This window comes from Neoarius graeffei, chromosome 2 (genome assembly GCF_027579695.1).
Source record: "Neoarius graeffei isolate fNeoGra1 chromosome 2, fNeoGra1.pri, whole genome shotgun sequence".
NCBI classification, from domain to species: Eukaryota; Metazoa; Chordata; class Actinopteri; order Siluriformes; family Ariidae; genus Neoarius; species Neoarius graeffei.
Window position 1 is genome coordinate 26,960,400 of NC_083570.1, and position 12,288 is coordinate 26,972,687.

A 12,288-nucleotide genomic window follows, 5' to 3' on the forward strand; every position below is an offset into this window, starting at 1 on the left:
CCTGCGACCCTGTAGAAGGATAAAGCGGCTAGAGATAATGAGATGAGATGAATTAAAAAAAATTAACAAATAGGCCTTTTCTTCAACTTAACATTTCTACTACCTTCATTTTCTTCTCTTTTTTAAAAAACTATCAGCAGTCTGCAAAGAGAGCTCCGATTTCTTGTTAAATCTATTTGTATAATCAATCATAGAACATCTTTCCCATTTTAGAGCTGCTGTTTTTCGTGGCATTAGAGTGAGGTCACGTGCATTTCCTATGGACCCTTTTCACGTGACGTCACGACAAACGCGGCCGCCATTTTGGACGTGTACTACCAGTAGTTTACCACAGCCAACATTGAGGAACGGCAGCAAAGAAAGTTTTTACTTTCAGCAAGACTTCCATCATGCCACTATATTGTTGTGCACCTGGATGTAGTAACCATCAACAAACAAGGCAAGGTTTATCATTTTATCGGATCCCGACGGAGAAGATGGATAGCGGCCATTAACAGATTGGCAGCCCTCGGCATACCAACGCTTGTGTAGTGACCACTTTGTTGGAGGTAAGACGAATAAAATTAGCCAGAAAAGGCATTACATTGCTGTTAACATTCTGTGGCGGCGAGTGTGTAACCAAATAGGTTAAAATAACCCATTGTAAACTCTTTGTTCTTCTGTAGTAGCTATTGTTGACTAGCTAATGTCAACAAGTAGCTAGTATGTTACTGTAGCAATGTTTACGTTCAGTCATTTGGATGACTGTTAAAACCTTTCAGTCTCAAGTTTTTCCTTTACTGTATTTACTAGTTTACTGTAATTATGATCCGGCAGCTATTTACACCGGATCCAGTATAAATAGCTGCCGGAGCCAACGTCCGAGGTTCCGGAGCGCGCTCCGGCTTGCTCTCCCTCAAATTAAGCAGTGCGTGCCAGCTTGCTCCCGGAGTGCTCCGGCCGAGGTTCCCCTCAAATTAAGCAGCGCGCGCCGGCTTGCTCCCGGAGTGCTCCGGCCGAGGTTCCCCTCAAATTAAGCAGCACGCGCCGGCTTGTTCCCGGAGTGCTCCGGCCGAGGTTCCCCTCAAATTAAGCAGCGTGCACCGGCTTGCTCCCGGAGTGCTCCGGCCGAGGTTCCCCTCAAATTAAGCAGCGCGCGCCGGCTTGCTCCCGGAGTGCTCTGGCCGAGGTTCCGGAGCACACTCCGGCCGAGGTTGCCCTCAAATTAAGCAGCGCGCTCCGGCTTGCTCCGGAGTGCTCCGGCCGAGGTTCCGGAGCACACTCTGGCCGAGGTTGCCCTCAAATTAAGCAGCGCGCTCCGGCTTGCTCCGGAGCAAGCCGGAGCGCGCTCCGTAACCTCGGCCGGAGCACTCCTGGAGCAAGCCGAAGCGCGCTCTGGAACCTTGGCCGGAGCACTCCTAGAGCAAGCCGGAGCGCGCTCCGGAACCTCGGACGTTGGCGTGTATGTGTATGGCGATGGGTTTTTAACGACATAGGTATACAGATCATGTGGGCCGAAGTCAGGTAAAGACGAGGGCTTCGTGTACTTCCGTACGTCAGTGAACAATCCTGGTGGAAGCAGGTAAACGTCGTTCTCTAAGCCTGCTAACCTCAATTTTTGCAAATATCTCTCCCTCTGCTCGCCCTGTAAATGCCCTACGTCGCTGGATAGTGAAGGTGTTTTCTGCATCTCGCTCCTTTTTCTTTTATGTTTTTCGTTTGTCGCCTTCCTCGCATTCAAACTGATTCGAGCCGAAGTCCACTACATGTCCAAAATGGCGGTCGCGTTTACGAAGGTCATGTGACTGAAAAGGGTCTATATTGTACGTTAATTATACAGCCTGATAATTATCACAATTCATTATTTGAGTCATTGATTCAAATCATAAATTGGGATCATGATTTATCATTACACAATATATCGTTACATGCCTACATACCACCGAATACATACTCAAGTACAAAGTGCTATGGGGGGGGGGGGGTAAATCTTGAAAGCCTTTGTAGTCAGTTTTAAATTTTAATGGAGTTATCCATGAAGAAACAAAATACTCTCTGTACTGATTACCTCATCACTGTGGCAAAACATTGGCGTGAAGACATTCTCCAGTAAGGACAGGACGTGCTCATAGGCCTCAAAGAGACATCGCATCTTTTGCAGTTTCACTACGCCTGGGTATGGGCCCTCTGCAACTACATGGGGAATGAAAAAAAGAGGGGGAAAAAAGACAAGAAATTCAAAGAATGACAACAGGCGAAAAAGAAAAATGAGCCCAGTTTAAATTATAGTTTCAGTCATGTCTTTTCATCCTCTTTTTTTTCCATTACAGCCTTAAATGATGTCCTGTAGGCACAGTGACAACCTCAGAGAAGTACGTAGGTCATCATCACCATTACGGCCTGACCATCGTTTTCCACAGCTTGTATATTCTTTACTATAGCTTGTTTGAGGGCAGGCCTCACAATCACAGGTTTGCACTGGAAACACTATAGAAAAGAATTCCTCCTGAACTGCAACAGTCACGTTTGTCTGTGCAGTTTTGTAAAATGATAGCTTGCTGCTTTTCTCTCAAGTGGTGAAGAACAGCCTTTTTTGGACTCATGGTGTGTCATCGTGCAGGAATATCTGTAAATGAGGAGCTGTTCTTGTCTAAGATTGTGAGCATTTAGTTAATTACAGCACTCCAGTCCTTTAAAAGTGTGTTTTTTATATAACAACAACAGTTTCCCAGGCATCATGAAAGTAGAAACAGGAACTAATGGTTTCTGGGGAGGAGGGAAAAAAACACACACACACACACACACACACACACACACACACACACACACACACACACACACACACCACTTCATGCTAACTAATTTAGCATATTTACTTAAAAAGATGCATATGCAAACACTCACCATTGCGAATTTCCTCAATGATGAAGGGGTCAAAGCTGATCTTGTCAATGCTCTCCTCCAGGCAATATGTCACATAGATCTTCTGTACTTCACCATGCAGGCACTGCATTTCAGAGTCACTCAGCTCCGGACACAAGATCTTATCATTGAACTCCTCTACACACACACACACACACACACACACACCTTTATTATGCAAATATTAATCAAAATTCACAAATTGAGAGCTATACATTGTGCACCATTGGTATGGTCTTAAAGATTTTAGTACATTTCATTATTAAAGGCACCAGAGATCTCATCTCATCTCATTATCTCTAGCCGCTTTATCCTTCTACAGGGTCGCAGGCAAGCTGGAGCCTATCCCAGCTGACTACGGGCGAAAGGCGGGGTACACCCTGGACAAGTCGCCAGGTCATCACAGGGCTGACACATAGACACAGACAACCATTCACACTCACATTCACACCTACGGTCAATTTAGAGTCACCAGTTAACCTAACCTGCATGTCTTTGGACTGTGGGGGAAACCGGAGCACCCGGAGGAAACCCACACGGACACGGGGAGAACATGCAAACTCCACACAGAAAGGCCCCCGCCGGCCCCGGGGCTCGAACCCAGGACCTTCTTGCTGTGAGGCGACAGCGCTAACCACTACACCACCGTGCCGCCCTGGCACCAGAGATCTGTTACAGGAAAAGGCCATTTCACTGATATTGCAAGCCCAAAAGCAAGTCAGCAAAATTGTGAGATCATCATGCTGACACACCACTAACCACTTTAACCAAACCCTTAAAAAACATGACACAACAAACTAGCTTCCGATTCCGACAACATCTTGGTACACACACACCCCAAAAAATAAATAAATAAATAAATAAAATAAAATAAAATAAAATCAACCCCACACATCAATAAGCTAAATTGCATCTTAGGATTCTGAAGCTTGTGGCCAGAAAAAAAAAAGTGTATACTGAGTAGTATCTCAGTAGGCCTTTATGGTGGAGCATCTAAAGCTGCAAGTATCTTTGACTTAAAACACACAACCATATGTCGTTTGTGTTGAGATGTTAGAGAATTAATAAGCCTCACACAGTCACAGTGAAGTGAGTTAAAGGTGATTCCAAATCGGTCATGCCTTCTCGTTAACCATTTCACTCACCTCTGTTATTAGTTAACTTCTTTACAAAAAAGTGTGAAGTGAGTTAAAGGTGATTCCAAATCGGTCATGCCTTCTCGTTAACCATTTCACTCACCTCTGTTATTAGTTAACTTCTTTACAAAAAAGTGTGCGCACGCGCGCGCACACAATTAGGATCTCAGATATTATATGGGGGGAGACACACTCACCCACAGCAAGGCAGAACTGCAGCACATGCACGGCTCCCTCCTGTTTGAGGAAACTCATAAAGCGGAACAACAGATCTTGCTGCTCACGAATCTCCTTCAGGTCCAGCTTCAACACCTAACACACACAAAAGTGATTAGATATACAGATACACACATTGTTTCAGTATGTTGCTGGAATACTTGAAGGAATTTTCAATAAACATCCATCTACCACTTATCCGGGTCTGGGTCGCAGGGGTAGCAGCCTAAGCAGAGCTGCCCAGACCTCCCTCTCCCCAGCCACCTCCACCAGCTCTTCAGGGGTAATACCAGGGCATTCCCAGGCCAGCTAAAAGATGTAATCTCTCCAGCGTGTCCTGGGTCTGCCCCAGGGTCTCCTCCTGGTGGGGCATGCCCAGAGAGCCTCCCTTGGGAGATGTCCAGGGGGCATCCTACCAAGGTGCCCGAACCACCTCAACTGACTCCTTTCAGTTATGCTCAAACATGATGTTCGTTATGGACAAACCGTTCATGGCACAGAAGTCCAACAACAGAACACCACTCGGATTCAGATTGGTGTTCAGAATGGCAGGCAATTCCTCCCAATCACACCCCTCCAGGTCTCACTGTCATTGCCAACGTGAGTGTTGAAGTCCCCCAGTAAAACAATGGAGTCCCCTCATGGTGCACTGTTTAGCACCCCACTCAAGGACTCCAAAAAGGCCAGGTACTCTGAACTACAACTTGGCGCATAAGCACAAATAACAGTCAGAGACCATTCCTCGACCCGAAGGTACAGGGAAACTACCCTCTCATTTACTGGGGAGAACTCCCATGTTAGCGTGCCAAACTAGGAGGCTACCAATAGCCCCACCCCTGCCCGGCGCCACTCACCCTTGACAACTCCAGCTTGGAAGAGAGTCCAACCCCTCTCCAGGAAATTGATTCCAGAGCCCAAGCCATGCGTTGAGGTGAGCCCAACGAGTCAGTACCTCTCAACCTCCTGCACAAGCTCAGGCTCCTTCCCCACCAGAGAGGTAACATTTCATGTACCAAAAGCCAGTTTTGTCAGCTGGGGATCAGTACGCCAGGGCCTCTGCCTTTGGCTGCCACCCGATTCACAATAAATAATCCACCCAATTTTCCATGAAAACAAACAGTGTATTCATTGATGAATATCTAATCAACTGATGTCACAAATGACCCCAGATATACATTTCTAAGACTTTTTATTGTTGCCATCTGGCTGGACTTACAGATGGATTTTTGTTGCGAGAGTCTGCATATTTCTGTAGGAACGGCACCAGTGCAGATGGAGGCTCAGTTTCTGGCTCAGGCTAACAGAGAAATAAGACAAATGAGTCACAGATAAGAAGCTCACTTCTACAGCTGAGCACCATATTGCAAGAGTGACCTATGAAATTATGAAGCTGTTCTCATACTAGTAGTTCATTTTCTGGAACGGAAGCTCCTACAGGAGTCCTAGCTGCAAGGTTTATATTAAATGCACTCAACATAATACCTCTTCATTTCTAATGGGAACAACTTAAAAAAAACAACATGATGTATGGAGAACAAAATCTAAGATTAATGAAGGTGACCCTTTCTGTAACATGGAAGGTGGCTTCAGTAAGCTTAGAGTGGCCAAAGACACGTACTGTTTTGCTTTTTTAAATTAACTTGTTTCATTGGTGTTCCACAACATGAAAAGTAACTAGAAACGGATAAATAGTATGACCCGTTTAAACATTAATTAATTTTAAAGAATTGTAATCACTGGCAAATTGCTGAGGTGTGTGTGTGGGTGGGTGGGCGGGGAAACAAAAAACACCACACCCTCAGGATGTGCCAGCACTGGAAAATAATCAACTTCAGCTTGCTAACAATAACTCCATGTCAGGCCAAAATCACTCCACCCCTTTGCTGAGCATTTTCCACGAACTGTGCAACCCCAAATGATTCATTTCCATTTCATGGACTGTTTACATTCTATAATTTGTGCTGTAAATCCTAAGCCAAAAGAGACTAATCCTCGCTTTGTCTGACTAGATGATGAAATTTATCTAACATTTATTGACGTACATCCAGTTTTGACAGGATGTGAAGCCTACTATTCAGTTGGTAAGATGTATTTTGTTTTTTCCTATTGGTAAAAAAACAGCTCCAGGCATTCAGCACACTTTAAAGAGACATCATGTGAACTAGATCGGCAGGTTTAAGTGCAAGATAAATCTAAAATTGCTCACAGGAGTGTCATCAATGAACAGGAGGACCATGTAGTTCACAGTGTCCTGGAAAGAAAGTAGGAAAAGGACCTCAGTTGCAAGTGGAACACATTGTCTACTTCAAAATCTTCACTGAATATAAACAGCAATTGATTGAAATGTTTACTTCAGCCAATAAGAAAATTTACACACTATTCCTTTTACACCAAAACAATCATGCTTAATCTCTCAAGTTTCAACTGACACAAGTTTATAGTTACCTAGTTAGCAGAGGACTGGCTGTGAATATGACTCCTGCTACATGAAAGAACTAATACTACTGTTTTTAAGCTGTGCAACATAGTTTTGTCCATTTTTTACAGATACATGTGCACCTTACATTGCTATAAGCAATAATTTAAGGTAAATGTGCAGTAATTTAGCTGATGTTAGTTGCACTAGCCTTGCAGCTCAATTTCATCTCATCTCATCATCTCTAGCCGCTTTATCCTGTCCTACAGGGTCACAGGCAAGCTGGAGCCTATCCCAGCTGACTACGGGGGAAAGGCGGGGTACACCCTGGACAAGTTGCCAGGTCAGCACAGGGCTGACACATAGACACAGACAACCATTCACACTCACATTCACACCTACGGTCAATTTAGAGTAACCAGTTAACCTAACCTGCATGTCTTTGGACTGTGGGGGAAACCGGAGCACCCGGAGGAAACCCACGCGGACACGGGAAGAACATGCAAACTCCGCACAGAAAGGCCCTCGCTGGCCACAGGGCTCGAACCTGGACCTTCTTGCTGTGAGGCAACAGCACACCACCATGCCACCCACAGCTCAATTTAAAAAAAAAAAAAAAAAGGAACAGGCAAACTTCCAATGTTAAACTTCTCATCTGATTTGTAGAAAATTGTCTAAACTATGCCTTTAAAAACACTGAATAACAGCGCTTTCACACTTGACCTGGATACACACCAAGACTCGATTCGAGGCTCATTTAGACTGGAGGCAATCTCAGTGAAGGTTTGTTTTGACACAGACGAATTTCAGTAAACGGTGAGTCAGTTGTGCAAATTTTTTCTGCTTCATGTGTAATATTTACAAAATGGGAGATGATCTGTATATTCCTGGTCCATGTTATTAATGTATGCACCACAACGTTATTGTATTCTTGAACCGGATTCATTTTATATAACAGCAATAGATAGTAGGGGGAGGGGAGAACCCACACCACCACAATTTGCATTCATTTTCATGCTATTGTTTCTATAGCAACAACAAGCACTTGGGACTTGTATGGCAGACACTCCACATAAATTGACTTAAAAAGACAATGTGCGCAAGTGCTGAAACATTGCAGTTTTCTTTGAGAACATTTACGGAAAGAGTCTCCAGTGTCAGCGCTTTATAAGAATCAGAGTAAAAGATCTGTTCTTTCAAGTTTACCACCATGGACAACAAAGCCTTAGTGAAAACATTTTGTTTAGATGTGCTCTTCCTTACGTACAGGGTCAGCCATGAAGTCCATGGTTGGGAGAAACACTGAGCCAGCCATAACTTCTCGAATCAGCAGAGACAGAGATCTAAAAGTGGAACGACAAAGAGTTTGTTTGGTCACTGTTCAAGGAATGTTATTAGAGTGATCAGTCATTACATTTTACCACAAAAATTTGAAAACACGAGTGAAAACACACACATACACACACACACACACAAACTAAATATTATATATTATTAATAATGGACAACAGACACCCTTTGTACCCTCACGCTGCAAAAAAATGACGCATCATTCTTTATTAATTAATAAATATGGTTAGTGTTGGGGGAAAAAATTGCTGTGTAGAAGAATAAAACATAGGACATATTTTTATAGGAACTTCATGGTGGTAAGAGTCATGTTGCTTCATGTCGACCTGCTTCACATCACCCTGTCATTGATCTTTGTCCTATTATAGCACACACTGTTGTGTTTTATTCCTTCCTTATATCGCTTATGGATGTACTTCCTGGATTTTTCTAAAAAATGACTGACCCAAGGTCTTTGGGATAGTGTCAAATGTCCTCACATTCACCTTTTACAGATTACATTTGGGGGGAAAAATACAAAAATATAAAGAAGTCAACTAATTTATTGTGTTTACTGGGGCTAAGGTAAAAACTCGATTTAGTCATAGCAATAATAGCCCCCAAGCATAACTACGTCATCACTTGATCACAGTGCATTGTGGGGGATAGCCAGGGTCAGTAGTTGAGCAATATTACGGAGGTCAGATTAACTTTACGTGAGAGCGATGTGAGAGGAGCGATTTTACCGTGCTCTGTCGTGGAAGACAATGAAACTGGTGATTTAAAGAGGCGGATAACATGTCAAGGGTTTACAGCAGGAAAATCGGAATCCAAATCAAGCTTGTGAAAAGGTAAGAGTCTAGACCGAGTCTACCACACTGTACAACATCAAATCTCAGAATGTCTTATTTCTGAGGACGTATACTGGATCACGAAGCAAAGTCTAAATTTGTTTCTTTTAATCTTCAGTTATTCCTTACCATTTTCTAAGAAGCTTTGTTCTAATGAAATCTTAGCCTTGTACTTAATCTTGATCCAGCGCAATGAAAGTTACAGATGCAGTAAGGGAAACGATTATGAAAAATCAACTGTTGGCTTAAGTCTAAGATTGCTTTGTGATCCTGGGTCCAGATGAACAGCATCAAAACACTTGAGTGATTAGTTAAATAAAACCTGATATCAGGAAACATTTAATAAAAAAAAAAGAATAAAAATTAAAAATAGAAAAAAATCTCTGGAAACCCGCTGATCTGCCATGTTATGTTCAGTATAAATGCATTTACTTCAATAAATGCCGCTAGTGAGGTACACTGACATACATACCCGAAAGAGAACCCTTCGTGGTTTGGAAGTTTTATTGGTCTGGCAGGCTCATTCGGCTGCCGAGTGCTTCGGTACGTTGAGAGACAAAGGCCAAAGAATGCTTCTTTGTTTTACAGGCTTTGAAATATCACTAGTTTCAGACGATGAACAGTGTCTATTGTTATAATCTTCTATAACCGAAGGTCATTCTGCAGACCACAGAAATATTGCTGGGTTACAGTTTAAGTATGTCTTTTTCCCCACCAGAGAAATGTAAGCTACAAACACTTCATTTCGATTCAGTTTGAAGGTTTTTGTTGCGAATTAAAACTTATCCATTTCTTTCTTTTCTTGTTCTCGACTGGCAGCTGATAAAAGCTCAAATTAGGTGTTCTCTTTGTTGTGGAGGCACAGTAAGGCACACAGCAATTAATTTTAGGGATGTTTAAAACTGGTTAGACAGAACAATGCGGTGTTTAACAATGGCGAAAGTAAACAATATGGAGGAGCTGACCTCGGGTATCGCCCATAATGGATTGCGGTAAACAAGCGATGATGTAGTCATGGGTTAGGGTCATTACCTAATGTCAGTGGCAGGTCCTTGTAAAGAAACAAATGTATGCGTGTTCTGCACCTGCAGTCAGTAGCTTTAGGAGGCATGACGTAAGGGAACAGCATCTCTGTGAGCTTTCGTAAATAGAGCAGCTCATCTCGACGACTGCGCAGAGCCACGTGCAGATCTGCACCATACTCCTCCAACACCACCTGCTGCAGGGGCCGGTTTTTATCCACTAAACACACACACACACCATGAATATCACCACGAGAAAACAAATGTCAACACCAGCTTCATGCATTAATTATATGTTTATATTTACACTGAAAGTCATATGACTGACCTTTCTGCTGTGCTTTGGCAGCGATCTCGATGTGCTTCATTGCTGCTTTCATCATTTTGCCAATGATGGCTGATGGAACGTTCACCTGGACAGAGGAAGTGTCAGAGCCACAAGCCTTATGGTGAATGCAATCCCAAGAAACGACTTGTGTAAAACTAACTGTACTTTATCGCTAAACAACCCAAATATGAAATAAATCAATGAAAGATTATTACTAAATGAGAAATTCTTTGTTCCTTTAACTTATGTTTCTTAATTATTATACAAAAGGTATTTACAAATAACTGGAATGTTCTATGCTCTGTGACCATTATTATGACCATTTCTTATAACATTTATTTTCCATACAAATATTTTGCAACATTTTGCAATAAGGTTCTTTAACACTGCTGAAACATTAACAAGATGTTAACATATTTTTTAATTAATGTTAAACTAAATATAGCTTCATGTTTATTTCAGCCCAACTAAAAACAAATGACAGTTTACTATAAATGGTGATAATTAGTTGAATTAAATATTGGCACCCACAACTCAGGCTTAATTATAAACCTTGCACTGCAAATATGTTTTTTTCCCCCCCCCAAATCAGCTGATGTGGGCATTAATTACTTAACATTATTTATGGTTTTTTAATGCTAAAGTTTATGGTTGATTAAAACTAGATGGCCTTTCAATTTCATAAAAATCGGTGAAATTTAGTTCCCTCTGAAATTTGGTCATTGTAATATACATGTTAATTTCTCTAATATCTTTATTTAAAGGAAAAAAAACAACACCCCAACACAGGCCATTCTTTGGCTGGGAAGTGATTAAATTTGAGGGGATTCCCTTGCAAATTAGTCTAGATGGAAATAGGGGTCCACGCGCACCCCCCGGCTTTTTTTATGACACCTGATTTTTTTGTATCTTTAAAGTGTCTACTTTCAGAATCTGACAGGTACCAAGCTGAAATAATGTCCCAAGGGCTTCATTTTTAACCCTTTAATGTACCTGACCGGAACCCGACAGATTGAAAAAAGGATACAGAATGGGTCATAACTTTTGAAGTAAACTACATACAGAGACAAATTAACACATTTTCCCATACAATACTGACCCAGTGAATAACATTAAGTGATTGTTTTTGACATTTGACAACATTTAAACCGCCTTTTTGGTCAAAAACGGCAAAAAATGGCCTAAAATGTATAGAAAATCAACTGTCTTTTCATTCTTCAAATGTGTTTTCACCACCTCTGGCTCTTCATTTATCATTTACAGCATCACTTTGATTATTATATCGGGTATTAAGCTGAAACAGTATCTCTCTCACTTTATTTTAACCCTTTGAAACAAAACCTGTGCAGCATAGCCCAACAACCAAAAGTGGGATAACTTTGATGTAAAGAAACAGGGACAAATGGGCACATGCAACTAATTAACAGACTTAACAGATAACATGTTGATTCGTGTTGTTTTAATGATTTTCAAAATAACTATTTTCATAAAAGTAGGCTGGCAAGCAGTTGTCCTCCACTACTCATCTTCATCATAACTGAAGAGATCTTCAAAGTCTATTTCTTCCATATCCAGCTCTTCATCCTCATCATTTGGTTCATACTCTCCCTCTTCATTGACAGACAAGTTGTTGCTCTTGGAATCAACTACCTTGTCGACTACCTGCTCTTCTGACACTGCTCTCTGAGCCAGTACCTCAACAAGAGAAGGAGGGAGGATGGGTCCAATCGTCCAGATGGGTTCCAACACCTCCTCCTTTCCTGTCTTCTCCCAGCCCATGCCTGGGTCATATGGTTTGGGGCTCTCGATTATTGCTTCATCTGCTCTCTTGTAGCAAGCAACTCTGTAGTTGACTCGCTGTACATGTGGGATGAGACATACTTTGGGGGGAGGCAGGCATTCCAGGTCTACTTTTGACTTTGAGTCCAGGACTTTGTCAGCACCAACCATGTTTCTCAGCATCTTGGCCCGTACGGCATCAACTGATGTCGTCCGTGTTTCGCCATACATGATGCATGTGAAGCACTCCATCTCCTGTTGAAGCTCATTGGTGACCAGCCAGTTTCCACCAAGCTGCTTGAAAGCATTG

The 12,288-nt window shown here is 42.3% G+C and overlaps 1 protein-coding gene across 4 annotated transcripts in view; it reads right to left on the reverse strand.

Moving 5' to 3' along the window:
* snx14 (sorting nexin 14) overlaps positions 1-12,288 on the reverse strand; it is a 160,101-nt gene that overhangs the window by 47,571 nt on the left and 100,242 nt on the right. For all 4 annotated transcript variants that reach the window (XM_060914039.1, XM_060914036.1, XM_060914037.1 and 1 more), the window contains exons 8-15: positions 10,200-10,284; positions 9,935-10,091; positions 7,937-8,012; positions 6,460-6,504; positions 5,470-5,550; positions 4,235-4,349; positions 2,884-3,039; positions 2,048-2,172 (exon numbers count right to left, since the gene is read on the reverse strand). In XM_060914039.1, the coding sequence (XP_060770022.1) occupies positions 2,048-2,172; positions 2,884-3,039; positions 4,235-4,349; positions 5,470-5,550; positions 6,460-6,504; positions 7,937-8,012; positions 9,935-10,091; positions 10,200-10,284 (840 nt within the window). The remainder of the gene's footprint in view (positions 1-2,047; positions 2,173-2,883; positions 3,040-4,234; positions 4,350-5,469; positions 5,551-6,459; positions 6,505-7,936; positions 8,013-9,934; positions 10,092-10,199; positions 10,285-12,288) is intronic.